General features: G+C 47.1%; 1 protein-coding gene across 1 annotated transcript in view; it reads right to left on the bottom strand.

The window, feature by feature from the left end:
* The window catches only part of LOC127916632 (dystrophin-like), a 351,583-nt gene that overhangs the window by 43,639 nt on the left and 289,234 nt on the right, over positions 1–18,710 (bottom strand). Inside the window, exons 47-51 of the mRNA XM_052498942.1 lie at positions 15,363–15,937; positions 14,180–14,488; positions 6,675–6,736; positions 6,236–6,310; positions 5,050–5,255 (exon numbers count right to left, since the gene is read on the bottom strand). Coding sequence (XP_052354902.1) covers positions 5,050–5,255; positions 6,236–6,310; positions 6,675–6,736; positions 14,180–14,488; positions 15,363–15,937 — 1,227 coding nt within the window. The remainder of the gene's footprint in view (positions 1–5,049; positions 5,256–6,235; positions 6,311–6,674; positions 6,737–14,179; positions 14,489–15,362; positions 15,938–18,710) is intronic.

The following is an 18,710-nucleotide window of genomic DNA, read 5'->3' as shown; positions in this document are numbered from 1 at the left end:
GATACTGTCTCTATATACTAGTTATACTGGTTATGCTACAGACTAGACCACATGGATACTGTCTCTATATACTAGTTATACTAGTTATGCTAACAGACTAGACCACATGGTACTGTCTCTATATACTAGTTATACTAACAGACTAGACCACATGGATACTGTCTCTATATACTAGTTATACTAACAGACTAGACCACATGAATACTGTCTCTATATACTAGTTATACTAGTTATACTAACAGACTAGACCACATGGATACTGTCTCTATATACTCATTATACTAACAGACTAACAGACTAGACCACATGGATACTGTCTCTATATACTAGTTTTACTAGTTATACTAACAGACTAGACCACATGAATACTGTCTCTATATACTAGTTATACTAACAGACTAGACCACATGGATACTGTCTCTATATACTAGTTATACTAGTTATACTAACAGACTAGACCACATGAATACTGTCTCTATATACTAGTTATACTAACAGACTAGACCACATGGATACTGTCTCTATATACTAGTTATACTAACAGACTAGACCACATCTGTATTTGTCCTCCAGGTGTGGTAATATAAAGATCAGTCACTACTTACATCTGTATTTGTCCTCCAGGTGAGGTAATATAAAGATCAGTCTCTACTTACATCTGTATTTGTCCTCCAGGTGTGGTAATATAAAGATCAGTCACTACTTACATCTGTATTTGTCCTCCAGGTGTGGTAATATAAAGATCAGTCACTACTTACATCTGTATTTGTCCTCCAGGTGTGGTAATATAAAGATCAGTCACTACTTACATCTGTATTTGTCCTCCAGGTGAGGTAATATAAAGATCAGTCTCTACTTACATCTGTATTTGTCCTCCAGGTGAGGTAATATAAAGATCAGTCACTACTTACATCTGTATTTGTCCTCCAGGTGTGGTAATATAAAGATCAGTCACTACTTACATCTGTATTTGTCCTCCAGGTGTGCTTTGCAGAGTGAGATGATGCCGGTTTTGAAGGACAGAGTTCTGATTTTTCCACTTCTTCCTCTGTGAAACCAATCAATCATATCAATAAATCAGATGTCAATCAATCATGTCAATAATACAATACTCATCAATCAGTGAGTGTCGATAGGGACGATGTCGATAGGGACGATGTCGTTAGGGGCGTGTCGATAGGGACGTGTCGTTAGGGACGGTCGTTAGGGGACGTGTTGTTAAGTACACATATCGATAGGGACGGTCGTTAGGAGCGTGTTGTTAAGTACATATCGATAGGGAGGCGTGTTCGTTGGGGACGTGTTGTTAATTTTACATATAGGGGCGATAGGGACGTGTGGGTAGGGGCGTGTTGTTAAGTACATATACGATAGGGACGTGGTCGCCAGGGACGTGGTTGTTAAGTACATATCAGGGCGTTCGTTAGGGACGTGTACATACTAGGGACGTGTCGCTAAGTACATATCGATAGGACGTGTCGGTTAGGGACGTGTCGTTAGGACGTGTTGTTAAGTACATATCGATAGGGACGGTGGTTAAGGGCGGTCGTTAGGGACGTGTTGTTGCTACATACCCGATAGGGACGGTCGCTAGGGACGTGTTGTTAAGTACATATCGTAAAGGGACGTGTCGGGTAGGGGACGTGTTGTTAAGTACATATCGATGGGAGCGTGTCGTTAGGGACGTGTTGCCAAAGTACATATCGATAGGGACGGTCGCGTTAGGAGAGCGTCGTAAGGACGTGTTTGCTAAGTACATATCGATAGGGACGCAGTCGTTAGGGACGTGCTGTTACATACGATAGGGACGCGTCGCTAGGGACGGTCGTTAAGTAAGTGTCGTTAGGCGTGTCATTAGGGACGTGTCGCTAAGTACATATCGATAGGGACGTGTCGTTAGGGGCGTGTTGTTAAGTACATATCGATAGGGACGTGTCACTAGGGACGTGTCATATACATATCGATAGGGACGGTCGTTAGGGACGGTTGTTACACATATCGATAGGGACGTACGTTAGGGACGGTCGTTAGGGACGCGGTTGTTAAGTACATATCGATGTAGGACTGGTCGCTAGGGACGTGTTGTTAAGTACATATCGATAGGGACGTGTCGCTAGGGGCGTGTTGTTAGTACATATCGATAGGGACGTGTCACTAGGACGTGTTGTTAGTACATATCGATAGGGACGTGTCGCTAGGGGACATTAATCGGTAGATCGTGTTATTAGGGAAATGTACATATCGGTAGGGACGTCGTTAGGGGACGTATGGGTAGGGCGTGTTGTTAAGTACATATCGGTAGGGACGTGTCGTTAGGGACGTATTCGTTAGGGGCATGTTGTAAAGTACATATAAATAGGGGCGTATCGTCAAGGGACGTGTTGTTAAGTACATATCGAAGGACGCACGTTAGGGACGTATCGTTAAGGCGTGTTGTTAAGTACATATCGAAAGGGGCGTATGCGTTAGGGGCGTGTTGTTCGTACATAAGTAGGAGTGTCACGCTAGGGACGTGTCATTAAGTAAGTGGGCGTATGGGTGGGGACGTGTCGTTAGGGACGTGTTGTTAAGTACATATCGATAGGGGCGTGTCACTAGGGACGTGTCGTTAAGTAAGTGTCGTTAGGGGGCGTGTCGTTAGGGGCGTGTCGTTAAGTACATATCGATAGGGACGTGTCGTTAGGGGCGTGTTGTTAAGTACATATCGTTAGGGCGTGTCGCTAGGGCGTGTTGTTGTACATATAAATTTAGGGGCGTGTCGATAGGGGCGTGTTGTTGCTACACATATCGATAGGGCGTGTCGTAGGGACGTGTTGTTAAGTACATATGCGATAGGGCGTGTGGTTAGGGCGTGTTGTTAAGTACATATCGATAGGGACGTGTGGTTAGGGACATGTCGTTAGGGCGTGTTGTTAAAAATACATATCGATAGGGCGTGTCGTTAGGGCGGTCGTTAGGGGACGTGTTGTTAAGTACATATCGAGCATAGGGGCGTGTTGTTAGGGGCGTGTCGTTAGGGGCGTGTTGGTAAGTACATATTGATAGGTACATATCATTAGGGACGTGTCGTTAGGGGACGTGTAGGGCGTGTTAAATGCGTGTCGTTAGGGGCGTGTTGTTAAGTACATATAAATAGGGGCGTATGCCGTTAATGTCGTTAAATGCGGTCGTTAGGGGCGTGTTGGTAGGGGCGTGCCGTTAAGTACATATCGTTAGGGGCGTGTTGGTAGGGCGTGTTGTTAAGTACATATATCGATTGGGACGTAGTACGTGTCGGTAGGGATTAGGACGTGTCGTTAAGTACGTGTCGTTAAGTACGTGTCGTTAGGGACGTGTTATTAAGTATGTGTTGTTAGGGGCGTGTTGTTAAGTACATGTCGATAGGGGCGTGTCGTTAGGGACGTGTTGTTGGTATGTGTTGTTAGGGGACGTGTTCGTTAGGAGATGTCATTTAAGGGACGTATCGTTAAGTACATATCGATAGGGGCGTGTCGTTAGGGCGTGTTGTTAGTACATATCGATAGGGGCGTGTCGTTAAGGGGACGTGTCGTTAAGTACATATCGATAGGGGCGTTTGTTAGGGGCGTGTCGTTAGGGCGTGTTAGTACATATCGATAGGGGCGTGTCACTAGGGACGTGTTGTTAAGTACATATCGATAGGGGCGTGTCGTTAGGGACGTGTTGTTAAGTACATATCGATAGGGACGTATGCGTTAGGGCGTGTTGTTAAGTACATATCGATAGGGACGTGTGGGTAGGGACGTGTTGTTAAGTACATATCATTAGGACGTGTCGAGGGAGCGTGTGGGTAAAAGTACGTGTTGTTAAGTACATATCGTTAGGACGTATCGTTAGGGCGTGTTGTTAGGGACGTGTTGTTAAGTACATATCGATAGGGGCGTTTCGTTAGGGGCGCATGTCGTTAAATACGTGTTGTTAGTACGTGTGGGTAAAAGTACGTTTTGTTAAATACGTGTCGATAGGGACGTGTCGTTAGGTACGTGTCGTTAGGGGCGTGTCGATAGAAGACGTGTCGTTAGGTACGTGGGTTCGATTCCCGGGACCACCCATACGTAGAATGTATGCACACATGACTGTAAGTCGCTTTGGATAAAAGCGTCTGCTAAATGGCATATTATTATTATTACGTGTCGATAGGGACGTGTCGTTAAAACTTCTTATGGCTGCAGGGGCAGTATTGAGTAGCTTGGATGAAAGGTGCCTAGAGTAAGCGGACTGCTCCTCAGTCCCAGTTGCTAATATATGCATCGTATTATTAGTATTGGATATAAAACACTCTGACGTTTCTAAAACTGTTTGAATGATGTCTGAGTATAACTGAACTCATATGGCAGGCAAAAACCTGAGAAGAAATCCAAACAGGAAGTGGGAAATCTGAGGGTGGTCGATTTTCAACCCACAGTGGGATATTGATGTGGGATATTGATCAAGTTGCACTTCCACTAGATGTCAACCGTCTTTAGAAATTTGAATGAGGCTTCGACTGTGTTGTGGAGCAGTATTTCTATAAAATGAATGTAAAAAAATGTGAAATGGCTCTCTGCAATATCGCCGGATGTTTTTGGAACTAGTGAACGTAGCGCGCCAATGTATACTGAGATTTTTTTATATAAATATTAACTTTATCAAACAAAACATACATGTATTGTGTAACATGAAGTCATATGAGTGTCATCTGATGAAGATCATCAAAGGTTAGTGATTAATTTTTATCTCTATTTGTGCTTTTTGTGACTTTGTGCTTTACATAATCATTTGTGGTGCTTTCGCTGTAAAGCCTATTTGAAATCGGACACTGTGGTAGGATTAACAACAAGATTACCTTTAAAACTGTATAAGATACATGTATATTTGAGGAATTTTAATTATGAGATTTCTGTTGTTTTGAATTTGGCGCCCTGCACTTTCACTGGTGGTTGTCATATCGATTGCAGCCCAAAGAAGTTTTAAGTACGTGTTTAAGTACACGTTGTGTCGTTAAGTACGTGTCGTTAGGGACGTGTCGTGAGTGTTGTGTGTGTACTATACGTACGTGTCATAAACATTGAGCAGCCAGTTGAGACACATGTCGACACACAGCGGGACGTTGACCAGGTTCCCATGTTGCTGGTCCAGTTTCTCATAGAGGCTGGTCAGACACGTCATCACCTGCATGATGTCCATCAGATGCTCATTCTGCTTCAGGCCATGCTGCTCAAAGACCTCACACGCTGCGGGCATACCCAGGAGGTCCACTGGAGAGGAGAGGAGGGAGTTGAGGGGAGAGAGGAGAGGAGGGAGGGATGGAGGAGAGAGGAGATGAGGGAGGGATGGAGGAGAGAGGAGATGAGGGAGGGGAGAGAGGAGTGGAGGAGATGAGGGAGGGATGGAGGAGATGAGGGAGAGATGAGGGAGGGGAGAGAGGAGTGGAGGAGATGAGGGAGGGATGGAGGAGAGAGGAGATGAGGGAGGGATGGAGGAGAGAGGAGATGAGGGAGAGATGAGGGAGGGGAGAGAGGAGTGGAGGAGATGAGGGAGGGATGGAGGAGAGAGGAGATGAGGGAGGGGAGAGAGGAGTGGAGGAGATGAGGGAGGGATGGAGGAGAGAGGAGATGAGGGAGGGGAGAGAGGAGTGGAGGAGATGAGGGAGGGATGGAGGAGAGAGGAGATGAGGGAGAGATGAGGGGGAGAGAGGAGGAGGAGATGAGGGAGAGATGAGGGATGAGAGAGAGAGGAGTGGAGGAGATGAGGGAGGAGGGATGGAGGAGATGAGGAGAGATGAGGGAGGGAGGAGATGAGGGAGGAGGGAGAGATGAGGGAGAGAGATGAGGGAGGGGAGAGAGGAGTGGAGGAGATGAGGGAGGGGGAGAGAGGAGTGGAGGAGATGAGGGGAGGGATGGAGGAGAGCGGAGATGAGGGAGGGAGAGATGAGGGAGGGAGAGAGGAGTGGAGGAGATGAGGGAGGGAGTTGAGATGAGGGAGGGGAGAGAGGAGTGGAGGAGATGAGGGAGGGAGTTGAGATGAGGAGTGGAGGAGATGAGGAGGAGTTGAGATGAGGGAGGGGAGAGAGGAGTGGAGGAGATGAGGGAGGGGAGAGAGGAGTGGAGGAGATGAGAGAGGAGTGGAGGAGATGAGGGAGGGATGGAGGAGAGAGGAGATGATGGAGGAGGAGAGAGGAGTGGAGGAGAGGAGGGAGGGATGGAGGGCGGTGACACTGTGAGGGGGTTGGACTTACGACACAGAGCTTTCTGCAGGCGTCTCAGCTTCATGGCTGTCCGGTAGGCTGAGAAACGCACGTTGTTCAGGTCGGCTGCAGAGACGCATGGAGAGACAGTAAAACTAAACACAGTGTATCTCCATCCAGAATCAGCCATTGGTCCTGCTACTGGACACTTTTGGTACAATACAATTGTAAAGAGCTAGGGTTGCAAAATTCTGGAAACTTTCAATACATTCTCTCTGGTTTTCCCGAAATCCTGGTTGGAGGATACCGGAATCAGAAGGGAATGAGCAGGAAAACCAACCGGGATGTTTTTGGAAAACAGGGAATTTATTGAAAGTTCACTGAATTTTAAAACCCTATACAGGGCAAACCTAATCAAGTGCATCTGAAATAGGTCCTACTTGACAAAGGTTCAATTTATCTGTTGGTCCACTGTATGTGGACCTCTTACCCAGAGACTGGTAGAGGTCGGCCATCTTGGGATGGTCCCAGCATGTTGTCTGTGTCTGGTGGCTGAAGGAGAGGTCAGGAGAGTACAGAGGTCAATACAACCTGGCCCGTGCACAGATATTTTGGGGTCCAAAAAGGTTTTCCTGCAACAGCTCATTAAGCAATTATGACTTTGATCAATTAGTTCCATAGAAGCAATAGAGGACACATCTTAAAGGCAAATTAAATTACACAAATACAAATCCCTTCGCCTCCAAGGCTTCAGTCCTATTCACTAGAATAATCCCAACATATGCTATGTGCTTCTACACCTGCATTGCTTGCTGTTTGGGGTTTTAGGCTGGGTTTCTGTACAGCACTTTGAGATATCAGCTGATGTACGAAGGGCTATATAAATAAAATTTGATTGATTGATTGATGCTACAGTTACCATGACGACTTACAGGCAGTGGGTTCAGAACAACAACAACAAAATGTTTACAACAAACAAATATCAGTGTGTGAATTTCTACCACCACCCAAAAGGACAAGGGCAAAGGGGCATGTGCTCTGCTCAGGTAGAGCCCTATCTGTCCACGTGCCTGAATACACACACACACACACACACACACACACACACACACACACACACACACACACACACACACTGCGCAAGGGACGTGTTGACTGCAAAGAGTACACAAAGGGGTTATATCACATGTGACGCCGTGTACACACTGATTGTGTGTGTGGGGTGAAGCAGGGTGAAGGGACCAGGGAAGACAGTGATGGGGTCCTGTGGGGTGAAGCAGGGTGAAGGGACCAGGGAAGACAGTGATGGGGTCCTGTGGGGTGAAGCAGGGTGAAGGGACCAGGGAAGACAGTGATGGGGTCCTGTGGGGGTGAAGCAGGGTGTAAAGGGACCAGGGAAGACAGTGATGGGGTCCTGTGGGGTGAAGCAGGGTGAAGCAGGGTAAAGGGACCAGGGAAGACAGTGATGGGGTCCTGTGGGGGTGAAGCAGGGTGAAGCAGGGTAAAGGGACCAGGGAAGACAGTGATGGGGTCCTGTGGGGTGAAGCAGGGTAAAGCAGGGTGAAGGGACCAGGGAAGACAGTGATGTGTCTGTGGGGTGAAGCAGGGTGGAGCAGGGTAAAGGGACCAGGAAGACAGTGATGGGTCCTGTGGGGTGAAGCAGGGTGAAGACCAGGGTAAAGGGACCAGGGAAGACAGTGATGGGGTCCTGTGGGGTGAAGCAGGGTGAAGCAGGGTAAAGGGACCAGGGAAGACAGTGATGGGGTCCTGTGGGGTGAAGCAGGGTGAAGCAGGGTAAAGGGACCAGGGAAGACAGTGATGGGGTCCTGTGGGGTGAAGCAGGGTGAAGCAGGGTAAAGGGACCAGGGAAGACAGTGATGGGGTCCTGTGGGGTGAAGCAGGGTGAAGCAGGGTAAAGGGACCAGGGAAGACAGTGATGGGGTCCTGTGGGGTGAAGCAGGGTGAAGCAGGGTAAAGGGACCAGGGAAGACAGTGATGGGGTCCTGTGGGTGAAGCAGGGTGAAGCAGGGTAAAGGGACCAGGGAAGACAGTGATGGGGTCCTGTGGGGTGAAGCAGGGTGAAGCAGGGTAAAGGGACCAGGGAAGACAGTGATGGGTCCTGTGGGGTGAAGCAGGGTGAGGCAGGGTGAAGGGACCAGGAAAGACAGTGATGGGTCCTGTGGGTGAAGCAGGGTGAAGCAGGGTAAAGGGACCAGGGAAGACAGTGATGGGTCCTTTGGGGTGAAGCAGGGTAAAGGACCAGGGAAGACAGTGATGGGTCCTTTGGGGTGAAGCAGGGTAAAGGACCGTAAAGACAGTAAAGACAGTGGGTGATGGTTCCTGCATTCCAAACACCACTCAGACTAAAACTCACAGCATGACCCTCTCTCACCTTGGCATCGAGGACAGCCGCTGCTGGCTCCACTGGAGTGTGTGTGTGTGTGTGTGTGTGTGTGTGTGTGTGTGTGTGTGTGTGTGTGTGTGTGTGTGTAAACTGGCTGCGGCATGTTAAACTGGCTAGCTGTTATATAATTCCACCTGCTTTTACAGTGACTCTGTGTCAAATCACTTAGTCTAGCCAAAGTGTTAGCTACTAGTTACAGTACTACCTCGCTCCTCTCCTCCACCTCTCCTCTCTTCCACCTCTCCTCTTCCTCCTTTCCTCTCTTCCTCCACCTCTCTTCCTCCTCTCCTCTTCCTCCCTTTCCTCTCTTCCTCCTCTCCTCTCTTCCACCTCCTTCTCCACATTACCTCCTCCTCCACCTCTCCTCCACCCCTCTTCCTCCTCTCCTCTCTTCTTTTCCACCTCTCTCTCTTCCTCCACCTCTCTTCCTCCCTCTCCTCTCTTCCACCTCCTTCTCCACATGACCTCCTCCTCTCCATTCCTCTTTCTCCTTCTCCTATATCTCCCATCATTCCACCTACTCCTCACCACTGCTGCCAGCTCAAAGCAGATTGAAGAAATGTGTGCGACCAAAATAGAGCAGGAGTGGGTAAGGGGTGTATGAGGAAGTGTGTGGAGACGTGATGCGTCAGAAGGCTTAGACAAGAAGTCAAGTCAATGATACGTCCCAAATGACCCTTTATTGTGCACTCCTTTTGACCAAGAGGGAATAGGGTGTCATTTGGGACGCATATTGGGACGCATATTAAACAAATCAAAATATATTATATATTTGAGATTCTTCTCAGTATCCACCCTTTGCCTTGATGACAGCATTGCACACTCTTGGCATTCTCTCAACCAGCTTCATGAGGGATGCTTTTCTAACAGTTTTGAAGGAGTTCCCACATATGCTGAGCACTTGTTGGCTGCTTTTCCTTGACTCTGCGGTCCAACTCATCCCAAACCATCTCAATTCGGTTGAGGTCGGGTGGTTGTGGAGGCCAGGTCATCTGATGCAGCACTCCATCACTCGCCATCACTCGGTTTTTGCGACTGCACTTGAGGAAACTTTCAAAGTTCTTCATGTCTTAAAGTAATGATGGACTGTCGTTTCTCTTTGCTTACTTGACCTGTTCTTTCCATGACATGGACTTGGTCTTTTACCAAATAAGGCTCTTCTGTATATCACCCGTACCTTGTCACAACACAACTGACTGGCTCAAACACATTAAAAAGTAAAGACATTCCACAAATGAACTTTTAACAAATCACACCTGTTAATTGAAATTCATTCCAGGTGGCTATCTCATGAAGCTGGTTGAGAGAATGCCAAGAGTGTGCAAAGCTGTCATCAAGGCAAAAGGTGGCTACCAATGTGATGGAGGAAACACCGTCCAACTGGCAACCGTGTCAGCGTGCATACGCCCACGCCACCACAGAAGGCGCTAGCGCACGATGGTAACAAGGACCATCCCGGCAGACCCTCCCCAACCTGGCCAAATCCCCCCCTAACGATGCTGGGCCAAACCTCCCCTAACCCGGGACGCTGGGCCAAACCATCCCCCTAACGCGACGCTGGCCAAACCCTCCCCCTAACCCGGGCCAAATCCTCCCTAACCCCGACGCTGGGCCAAAACCATCCCCTAACCCGGACGACGCTGAGCCAAACCTCCCCTAACCCGGACGACGCTGGGCCAAACCTCCCCAACCCGGACGACGCTGGGCCAAATCCTCCCTAACCCGGACGACGCTGGGCCAAACCATCCCCTAACCCGGACGACGCTGAGCCAAACCCTCCCCTAACCCGGACGACGCTGGGCCAAACCTCCCCAACCCGGACGACGCTGGGCCAAATCCTCCCCTAACCCGGACGACGCTGGGCCAAACCATCCCTAACCCGGACGACGCTGAGCCAAACGGTCCTCCCCGACAAGCCCAGACGACGCTGGTGCCTTAAATCCTCCCCGAGATCGAACCCGGACGACGACAAATCCTCCCCTAACCCCTGCGACGACGCTAGAGCTGGTTGTGCAAACAAAATCTTCTGCTGGCAACCCTGAAAACATATAATGGTGTTATCTCACAAGCATTTAGGCTAAGTAACGAACACCATTTCTTGAAGGTGTGTCTCAGTGTATATGCATGATGAGCCGCCTTCTATAAAATGATACTAGCCAATTTTCCCCCTTGTAACAGGTTGTCCATAGAGGTGGAAAGACATCTTCCACGCAGGCCTTGTAGTCCGATACATGTAATCCTGTATAGGACACACCGCTGGGTCATTTAATCACTATGAAGTGGAGATTAATCCCAGCAGGCCCAGACTCACCAATTCTATTTGAAACATTCTATCAATTCTATGTTTATTCATGTCATTGTTATTAAAAGACGTTCAAAGTCTAACCCGGAGACGCTGAATGCCAAATGGTTTCCATAGTGACTATACTGTAGATGGACGTGTTCACGTTGCACTAGTACGCTGAGCCAAATACTCTAGACGAGCTGGGCCAAATCCTATAGGCTATGTTCTAAATTATAACCTGGCTGGTTCCAGGCCTGAGCCGGTCTGATTGTCTGACAGCCGAGATGGTATATCAGTGACCGTATACCACGGGTATGACAAAACATTTATTTTTACTGCTCTAATTACATTGGTAACCAGTTTATAATATCAATAAGGCACCTCGGGGTTTGTGGTATATTTGTTTTATTTTATTTTTTATTTCACCTTTGTTTAACCAGGTAGGCTATAAAGAACAAGTTCTCATTTGCAACTGTGTCCTGGCCAAGATGATGTCATAGCAGTGTGAACAGACAGCCGATTTGGGCAATGTACCACGGCTAAGGGCTGTGTCCAGGCACTCTGCAATGTGTTGTGCCGAAGAATAGCCCTTAGGTGTATATTGGCCATATAACAAACCCCGAGATGCCTTATTGCTTAAGTGGCTCATTGTTGACCCCAAACCTGTTTTGAGGACCACCTTACACCAAGACAGATTTGAGAACACATGACCAGCTGTTATGTCATAGTCTAACTCTAAAATACCAGTTAACCAGAGTGAATGTCTAGTCTAAGTGACTATACTGTAGATAGCTGTTAGTCTAACTCTAAAATACAGTTAACTAGCTGTTATGTCTAGTCTATGTTCTAAAATAACAGTGGTAACCAGCTGTTATGTCTAGTCTAACCTAAAATAACAGTTAACCAGCTGTTATGACAAAACATTTAGTCTAACTCTAAAATAACAGTTAACCAGCTGTTATGTCTAGTCTAACTCTAAAATAACAGTTAACCAGCTGTTATGTCTAGTCTAACCTAAAATAACAGTTAACCAGCTGTTATGTCTAGTCTAACTCTAAAATAACAGCAGTGAATGATCCTAATAAACCTGCCATGCAAACTGTAGCTACTGTGAGACTAGAGTGTGTGTGTGTGTGTGTGTGTGTGTGTGTGTGTGTGTGTGTGTGTGTGTGTGTGTGTGTGTGTGTGTGTGTGTGTGTGTGTGTGTGGTGTGTTGTGTGTGTGTGTGTGTGTGTGTGTGTAGCAGCACACCAAGACAGATGTGAGAACACATGACCATGCTGTGTCCTTTCTGTGACCAGGAGTCTGTGTCTCATTGAGATGTCAACCTCTTTTACTAGAGTTATGTCTAGTCTAACTCTAAAATACCAGTACTAGCTGTTATGCTAAAATGTGTCCTGTCCGCTCGCTGTAAAAACCAGTTAGACCAGCTGTCTGTCTAGTCTAACTCCAGTAGGCCTCCTGTCTGCTCGCTGTAATCCAGTAGGTCTGTCTGCTCGCTAAAATCCAGTAGGCCTCCTGTCTGCTCGCTGTAAAATAACCAGTAGGCCTCCTGTCTGCTCGCTGTAATCCAGTAGGCCTCCTGTCTGCTCGCTGTAACCCAGTAGGCATTCCTGTCTGCCCGCTGTAACCCAGTAGGTCTCCTGTCTGCCCGCTGTAACACCAGTAGGTCTCCTGTCTGCTCGCTGTAACCAGTAGGCCTCCTGTCTCTGAGATGTCAATCTTTACTAGAAAGGCCTCCTGTCTGCTCGCTGTAATCCAGTAGGCCTCCTGTCTGCTCGCTGTAATCCAGTAGGCCTCCTGTCTGCTCGCTGTAACCCAGTAGGCATTCCTGTCTGCTCGCTGTAACCCAGTAGGTCTCCTGTCTGCCCGCTGTAACCCAGTAGGTCTCCTGTCTGCCCGCTGTAACCCAGTAGGCCTCCTGTCTGCCCACTGTAACCCAGTAGGCCTCCTGTCTGCCCGCTGTAACCCAGTAGGCCTCCTGTCTGCCCGCTGTAACCCAGTAGGTCTCCTGTCTGCCCGCTGTAACCCAGTAGGCCTCCTGTCTGCCCGCTGTAATCCAGTAGGCCTCCTGTCTGCTCCTGTAATCCAGTAGGCCTCCTGCTGTAACCCAGTAGGCCTCCTGTCTGCCCACTGTAACCCAGTAGGCCTCCTGTCTGCTCGCTGTAACCCAGTAGGCCTCCTGTCTGCCCACTGTAACCCAGTAGGTCTCCTGTCTGCCTGCTGTAATCCAGTAGGCCTCCTGTCTGCCATCTGTAATCCAGTAGGCCTCCTGTCTGCCATCTGTAACCCAGTAGGCCTCCTGTCTCCTCGCTGTAACCCAGTAGGCCTCCTGTCTGCCCACTGTAATCTAGTAGGCCTCCTGTCTGCCATCTGTAATCCAGTAGGTCTCCTGTCTGCTCCCTGTAACCCAGTAGGCCTCCTGTCTGCTCGCTGTAACCCAGAAGGCCTCCTGTCTGCCCACTGTAACCCAGTAGGCCTCCTCCTAGGTCTGTCCCACTGTAACCCAGTAGGCCTCCTGTCTGCCCACTGTAATCCAGTAGGCCTCCTGTCTCCTGTAATCCAGTAGGCCTCCTGTCTACTGTAATACAGTAGGCCTCCTGTCTGCCTACTGTAATCCAGTAGGCCTCCTGTCTGCCCACTGTAATCCAGTAGGCCTCCTGTCTGCCCGCTGTAACCCAGTAGGCCTCCTGTCTGCCTACTGTAATCCAGTAGGTCTCCTGTCTGCCCGCTGTAACCCAGTAGGCCTCCTGTCTGCCCGCTGTAACCCAGTAGGTCTCCTGTCTGCCCGCTGTAACCCAGTAGGTCTCCTGTCTGCTGTAATCCAGTAGGTCTCCTATCTGCTGTAATCCAGTAGGTCTCCTGTCTGCTGTAATCCAGTAGGTCTCCTGTCTGCTGTAATCCAGTAGGTCTCCTGTCTGCTGTAATCCAGTAGGTCTTCTTCTGTATGTCATCATGTAAATATTGTACTGAAGCGGACATATTGGATCTGCTGCTGCTACTGCTGAGGTGAAACTCCTGTCAACTATCCAGAGCTTCTTTTAGCTCAATCCAAGATCATCATGTAACATATTTTTTATTTTATTTAACTAGGCAAGTCAGTTAAGAACAAATTCTTATTTACAATGACGCCTACACCGCCAAACCCGGACGATGTGCTGGGCCATTGTGCGCCGCCCTATGGGACTCTCAATCACGGCCGGTTGTGATACAGCTTGATTCGAACCAGGGTGTCTGTAGTGACGCTGTTAGCACTGAGATGCATTAGACCGCTGCTTTTTGGAGTGTGTCAAGATCATCATGTAACCAAGTGGTTTCAACCGGGGTACTAGGACTCTTGGGGGTACCAGGACTCTTGGGGGTACCAGGACTCTTGGGGGTACTAGGACTCTTGGGGGTACCAGGACTCTTGGGGGTACCAGGACTCTTGGGGGTACTAGGACTCTTGGGGGTACCAGGACTCTTGGGGGTACTAGGACTCTTGGGGGTACCAGGACTCTTGGGGGTACCAGGACTCTTGGGGGTACTAGGACTCTTGGGGGTACCAGGACTCTTGGGGGTACCAGGACTCTTGGGGGTACTAGGACTCTTGGGGGTACCAGGACTCTTGGGGGTACTAGGGGGTACCAGGACTCTTGGGGGTACCAGGACTCTTGACGGTACTAAGCCTTTCCACACAGGCTACTTGAGATGACTCGTGAGACCATAGGCCTACTGGTAAAATGCACATGAGGGGTACTCCAGGTGTACTCCAGGCAGAGCAGAATTCAGTTGGTGGAACAGTAACTGAAAAAGGTTGGGAACCACAGATGTAACCTTTCCAAGGCTTTTTGTTTTGGGTACTTGCAGGTGCAACCACACCTGAAGTGTGTCACTGTGGGGTGAAGCAGCATTTACCTGGTAATAATGCAGTATGAAGGGAGACTGAGAGGTAACTACTAGCATGGCCGCGGGAAGATGTTTTGCCATGGCGGGGGGGGGGGGGGGATTTTTCTCCACTGTACTGGAGTAATAAAGGCCTGGTGCAATAATTTGGTGAAATTATAAAAATAGAATTACTATTTAATAAATAGTGATTTACCAGGGGGTTCTACAACCCCCTCAGCACCCCAACTTCCTACGACTATAGGACCACAGGACCACCTTCCTCTTGTCTAGTGTGATCAAACAGCCTTTAGGGAAACAAAGTAGAGCTTGTTTTAAAGAATCACAAAGGAAAATAAATCCTTATTGAGTCATTTATATGCAATAACCAATTGACCATGTCATTTTAAAGTGAGTGTGTAAAATAAACTAAATGTCATCCTCGCAGTCAGCTCCACCAGCCGGAGACCACACCCATGTGAGACCACACCCATGAGAGACCACACCCATGTGAGAGACCACACCCATGTGAGAGACCACACCCATGTGAGACCACACCCATGAGAGACCACATCCATGTGAGACCACATCCATGTGAGAGACCACACCCATGTGAGAGACCACACCCATGTGAGACCACACCCATGTGAGACCACACCCATGTGAGACCACACCCATGTGAGAGACCACATCCATGTGAGACCACATCCATGTGAGAGACCACACCCATGTGAGAGACCACACCCATGTGAGAGACCACACCCATGTGAGAGACCACACCCATGTGAGAGACCACAACCATGAGAGACCACAACCATGTGAGACCACATCCATGTGAGAGACCACAACCATGTGAGACCACAACCATGTGAGAGACCACATCCATGTGAGAGACCACACCCATGTCCACAGACATGTGAGAGACCACATCCATGTCCACAGACATGTGAGAGACCACATCCATGTCCACAGACATGTGAGAGACCACATCCATGTCCACAGACATGTGAGAGACCACATCCATGTCCACAGACATGTGAGAGACCACATCCATGTCCACAGACATGTGAGAGACCACATCCATGTCCACAGACATGTGAGAGACCACATCCATGTCCACAGACATGTGAGAGACCACATCCATGTCCACAGACATGTGAGAGACCACACCCATGTCCACAGACATGTGAGAGACCACACCCTCAAAATGTGTTCAAGTAAGAATGATGTTATATCAGTGGGATAAATTGATGTACTATCCTACCTACCCTTGACTACACACACACACACACACACACACACACACACACACACACACACACACACACACACACACACACACACACACACACACACACACACACACACACACGTGTGAAGACGCTGTCACAAGTTTGAAGAAATGTTTGAATGACTCACTTGGAATCTCAATAATTGATAATAGAAGGTTTCATTTTTCCAATAAATGTGAAATATGAAGTGTGCATGGTTCTTGCATTAATAAAATAGCTAATATTTAACCCCAATACATGCTGTCATACACTTTATTATAAATACATGCTGTCATACACTGTATTATAAATACATGCTGTCATACACTGTATTATAAATACATGTCCACTGTATTGTACATGCTGACATTTTATAAATACATGCTGTCATACACTGTGCATGCTGTCATACACTGTATTATAATCTTTATACATGCTGTCATACACTGTATTATAAATACATGCTGTCATACACTGTATTATAAATACATGCTGTCATACACTGTACATGCTGTCATACACTGTATTATAAACACTGTGTCATACAATACATGCTGTCATACACTGTATTATAAATACATGCTGTCATACACTGTATTATAAATACATGCTGTCATACACTGTACATGCTGTCATACACTGTATTATATACACTGTCATACACTGTACATGCTGTCATACACTGTATTATAAATACATGCTGTCATACACTGTATTATAAATACATGCTGTCATACACTGTATTATAAATACATGCTGTCATACACTGTACATGCTGTCATACACACTGTATTATAAATACATGCTGTCATACACTGTACATGCTGTCATACACTGTATTATAAATACATGCTGTCATACACTGTTTATTATAAATACATGCTGTCATACACTGTATTATAAATACATGCTGTCATACACTGTATTATAAATACATGCTGTACATACATGCTGTCATACACTGTATTATAAATACATGCTGTCATACACTGTATTATGCTGTCATACACTGTATTATAAATACATGCTGTCAGACACTGTATTATAAATACATGCTGTCCTACACTGTGCATGCTGTCATACACTGTATTATAAATACATGCTGTCATGCACTGTACATGCTGTCATACACTGTATTATAAATACATGCTGTCATACACTGTTTATAAATACATGCTGTCATACACTGTACATGCTGTCATACACTGTATTATAAATACATGCTGTCATACACTGTTTATAAATTTATGCTGTCATACACTGTACATGCTGTCATACACTGTATTATAAATACATGCTGTCATACACTGTATTATAAATACATGCTGTCATACACTGTATTATAAATACATGCTGTCATACACTGTATTATAAATACATGCTGTCATACACTGTATTATAAATACATGCTGTCATATACTGTATATGTCTGATACTGTAATAAATACATGCTGTCATACACTGTATTATAAATACATGTTGTCATACTGTATTATAAATATGCTGCCCATGCTGTCAGCAATGAAAGTATCTTACTAATGACAAGAAGTTATATATTGTAGCTCAAACACTTTATGTGAATTGATATATGATCCTCACACACACACACACACACACACACACACACACACACACACACACACACACACACACACACACACACACACACACACACACACACACACACTTTATGTGAATTATAAACCTCCACAATCCACACACTCATTGATATATGATCCTTATATACACACACACACAAACGACAGAGAATACCCGAACGTGCCTAGGCACATCACACTCTTCCAGGTCGAGGTGAACGAAAAGAAAGGCAGAGAAAAGCAAGATGCGTTTTGATCTCACGCTCGAGCTGTATTTTGTCACGCACGCCCACACACACACACATTACACGCACAAAACCTGCAGTCACATTTCTGTCCAAAAATCTGCACCCGCCCCGATTCCTCGCACACATTTCACGACTACAATCATATGTTTTATCAACGGTATAAACAGTGCATATAAATGTAATGCATTTATTTGTGTGATTATAACAGTGAACATCCGTTCTTCATTCATTGCCCAGAGAGAGACTACCCTCGTGATTGAGTACCAATTGAAATGTTGACCGCTGCTCAGCTCAGCACCTTTTATAAGGCCGTCTGCAAACAATGAACGGCCCATCTCGGGTTGACAACACCAAACATAGGCAAATATACCGCGCGCACAATTGCACTAAAATAGCAGAAACAATCAGAGTGAAATCAGCCTTGCTATCACACCAAGGTGATATTTACCCTCTGTGTGTGTGAAGGAATGCTCGACGGACGCAGTGACTGTGGCGAGAAGAAGACAGGGAGATATTCTATGATATAAAACCGTTAACGCACACAGATAATAAATAATGATAGGAAATAATTAAATAAAACGTTGAAAAGCAAGCTGCATGACGAATTATCCTCCAAAACCTCCATTATCGAAGGAATTCGGGACAATCATGTCGATATGCCGGCGAGAGGGCCATAAACACCCCGGATCCTGTCCCCCCCGAACACCTGCTGGGTTTGGCTAGCTTAGCTTTAGATAACACCACCACATCTGCTGGCTGCTACTGCTTACTCTGCCTCTGTGTGGTGAACACTACCCAAGCAGCCTGTCTCTGCCTCCTTCCCACTGCGTCCTCTGTACACTGCTTGCTAGGCACGC

Source organism: Oncorhynchus keta, chromosome 37 (genome assembly GCF_023373465.1).
Source record: "Oncorhynchus keta strain PuntledgeMale-10-30-2019 chromosome 37, Oket_V2, whole genome shotgun sequence".
In the NCBI taxonomy this organism is placed as follows: Eukaryota; Metazoa; Chordata; class Actinopteri; order Salmoniformes; family Salmonidae; genus Oncorhynchus; species Oncorhynchus keta.
Note: the sequence above shows the minus strand (reverse complement) of the source record. Positions and strands in the feature narration are given on the sequence as shown.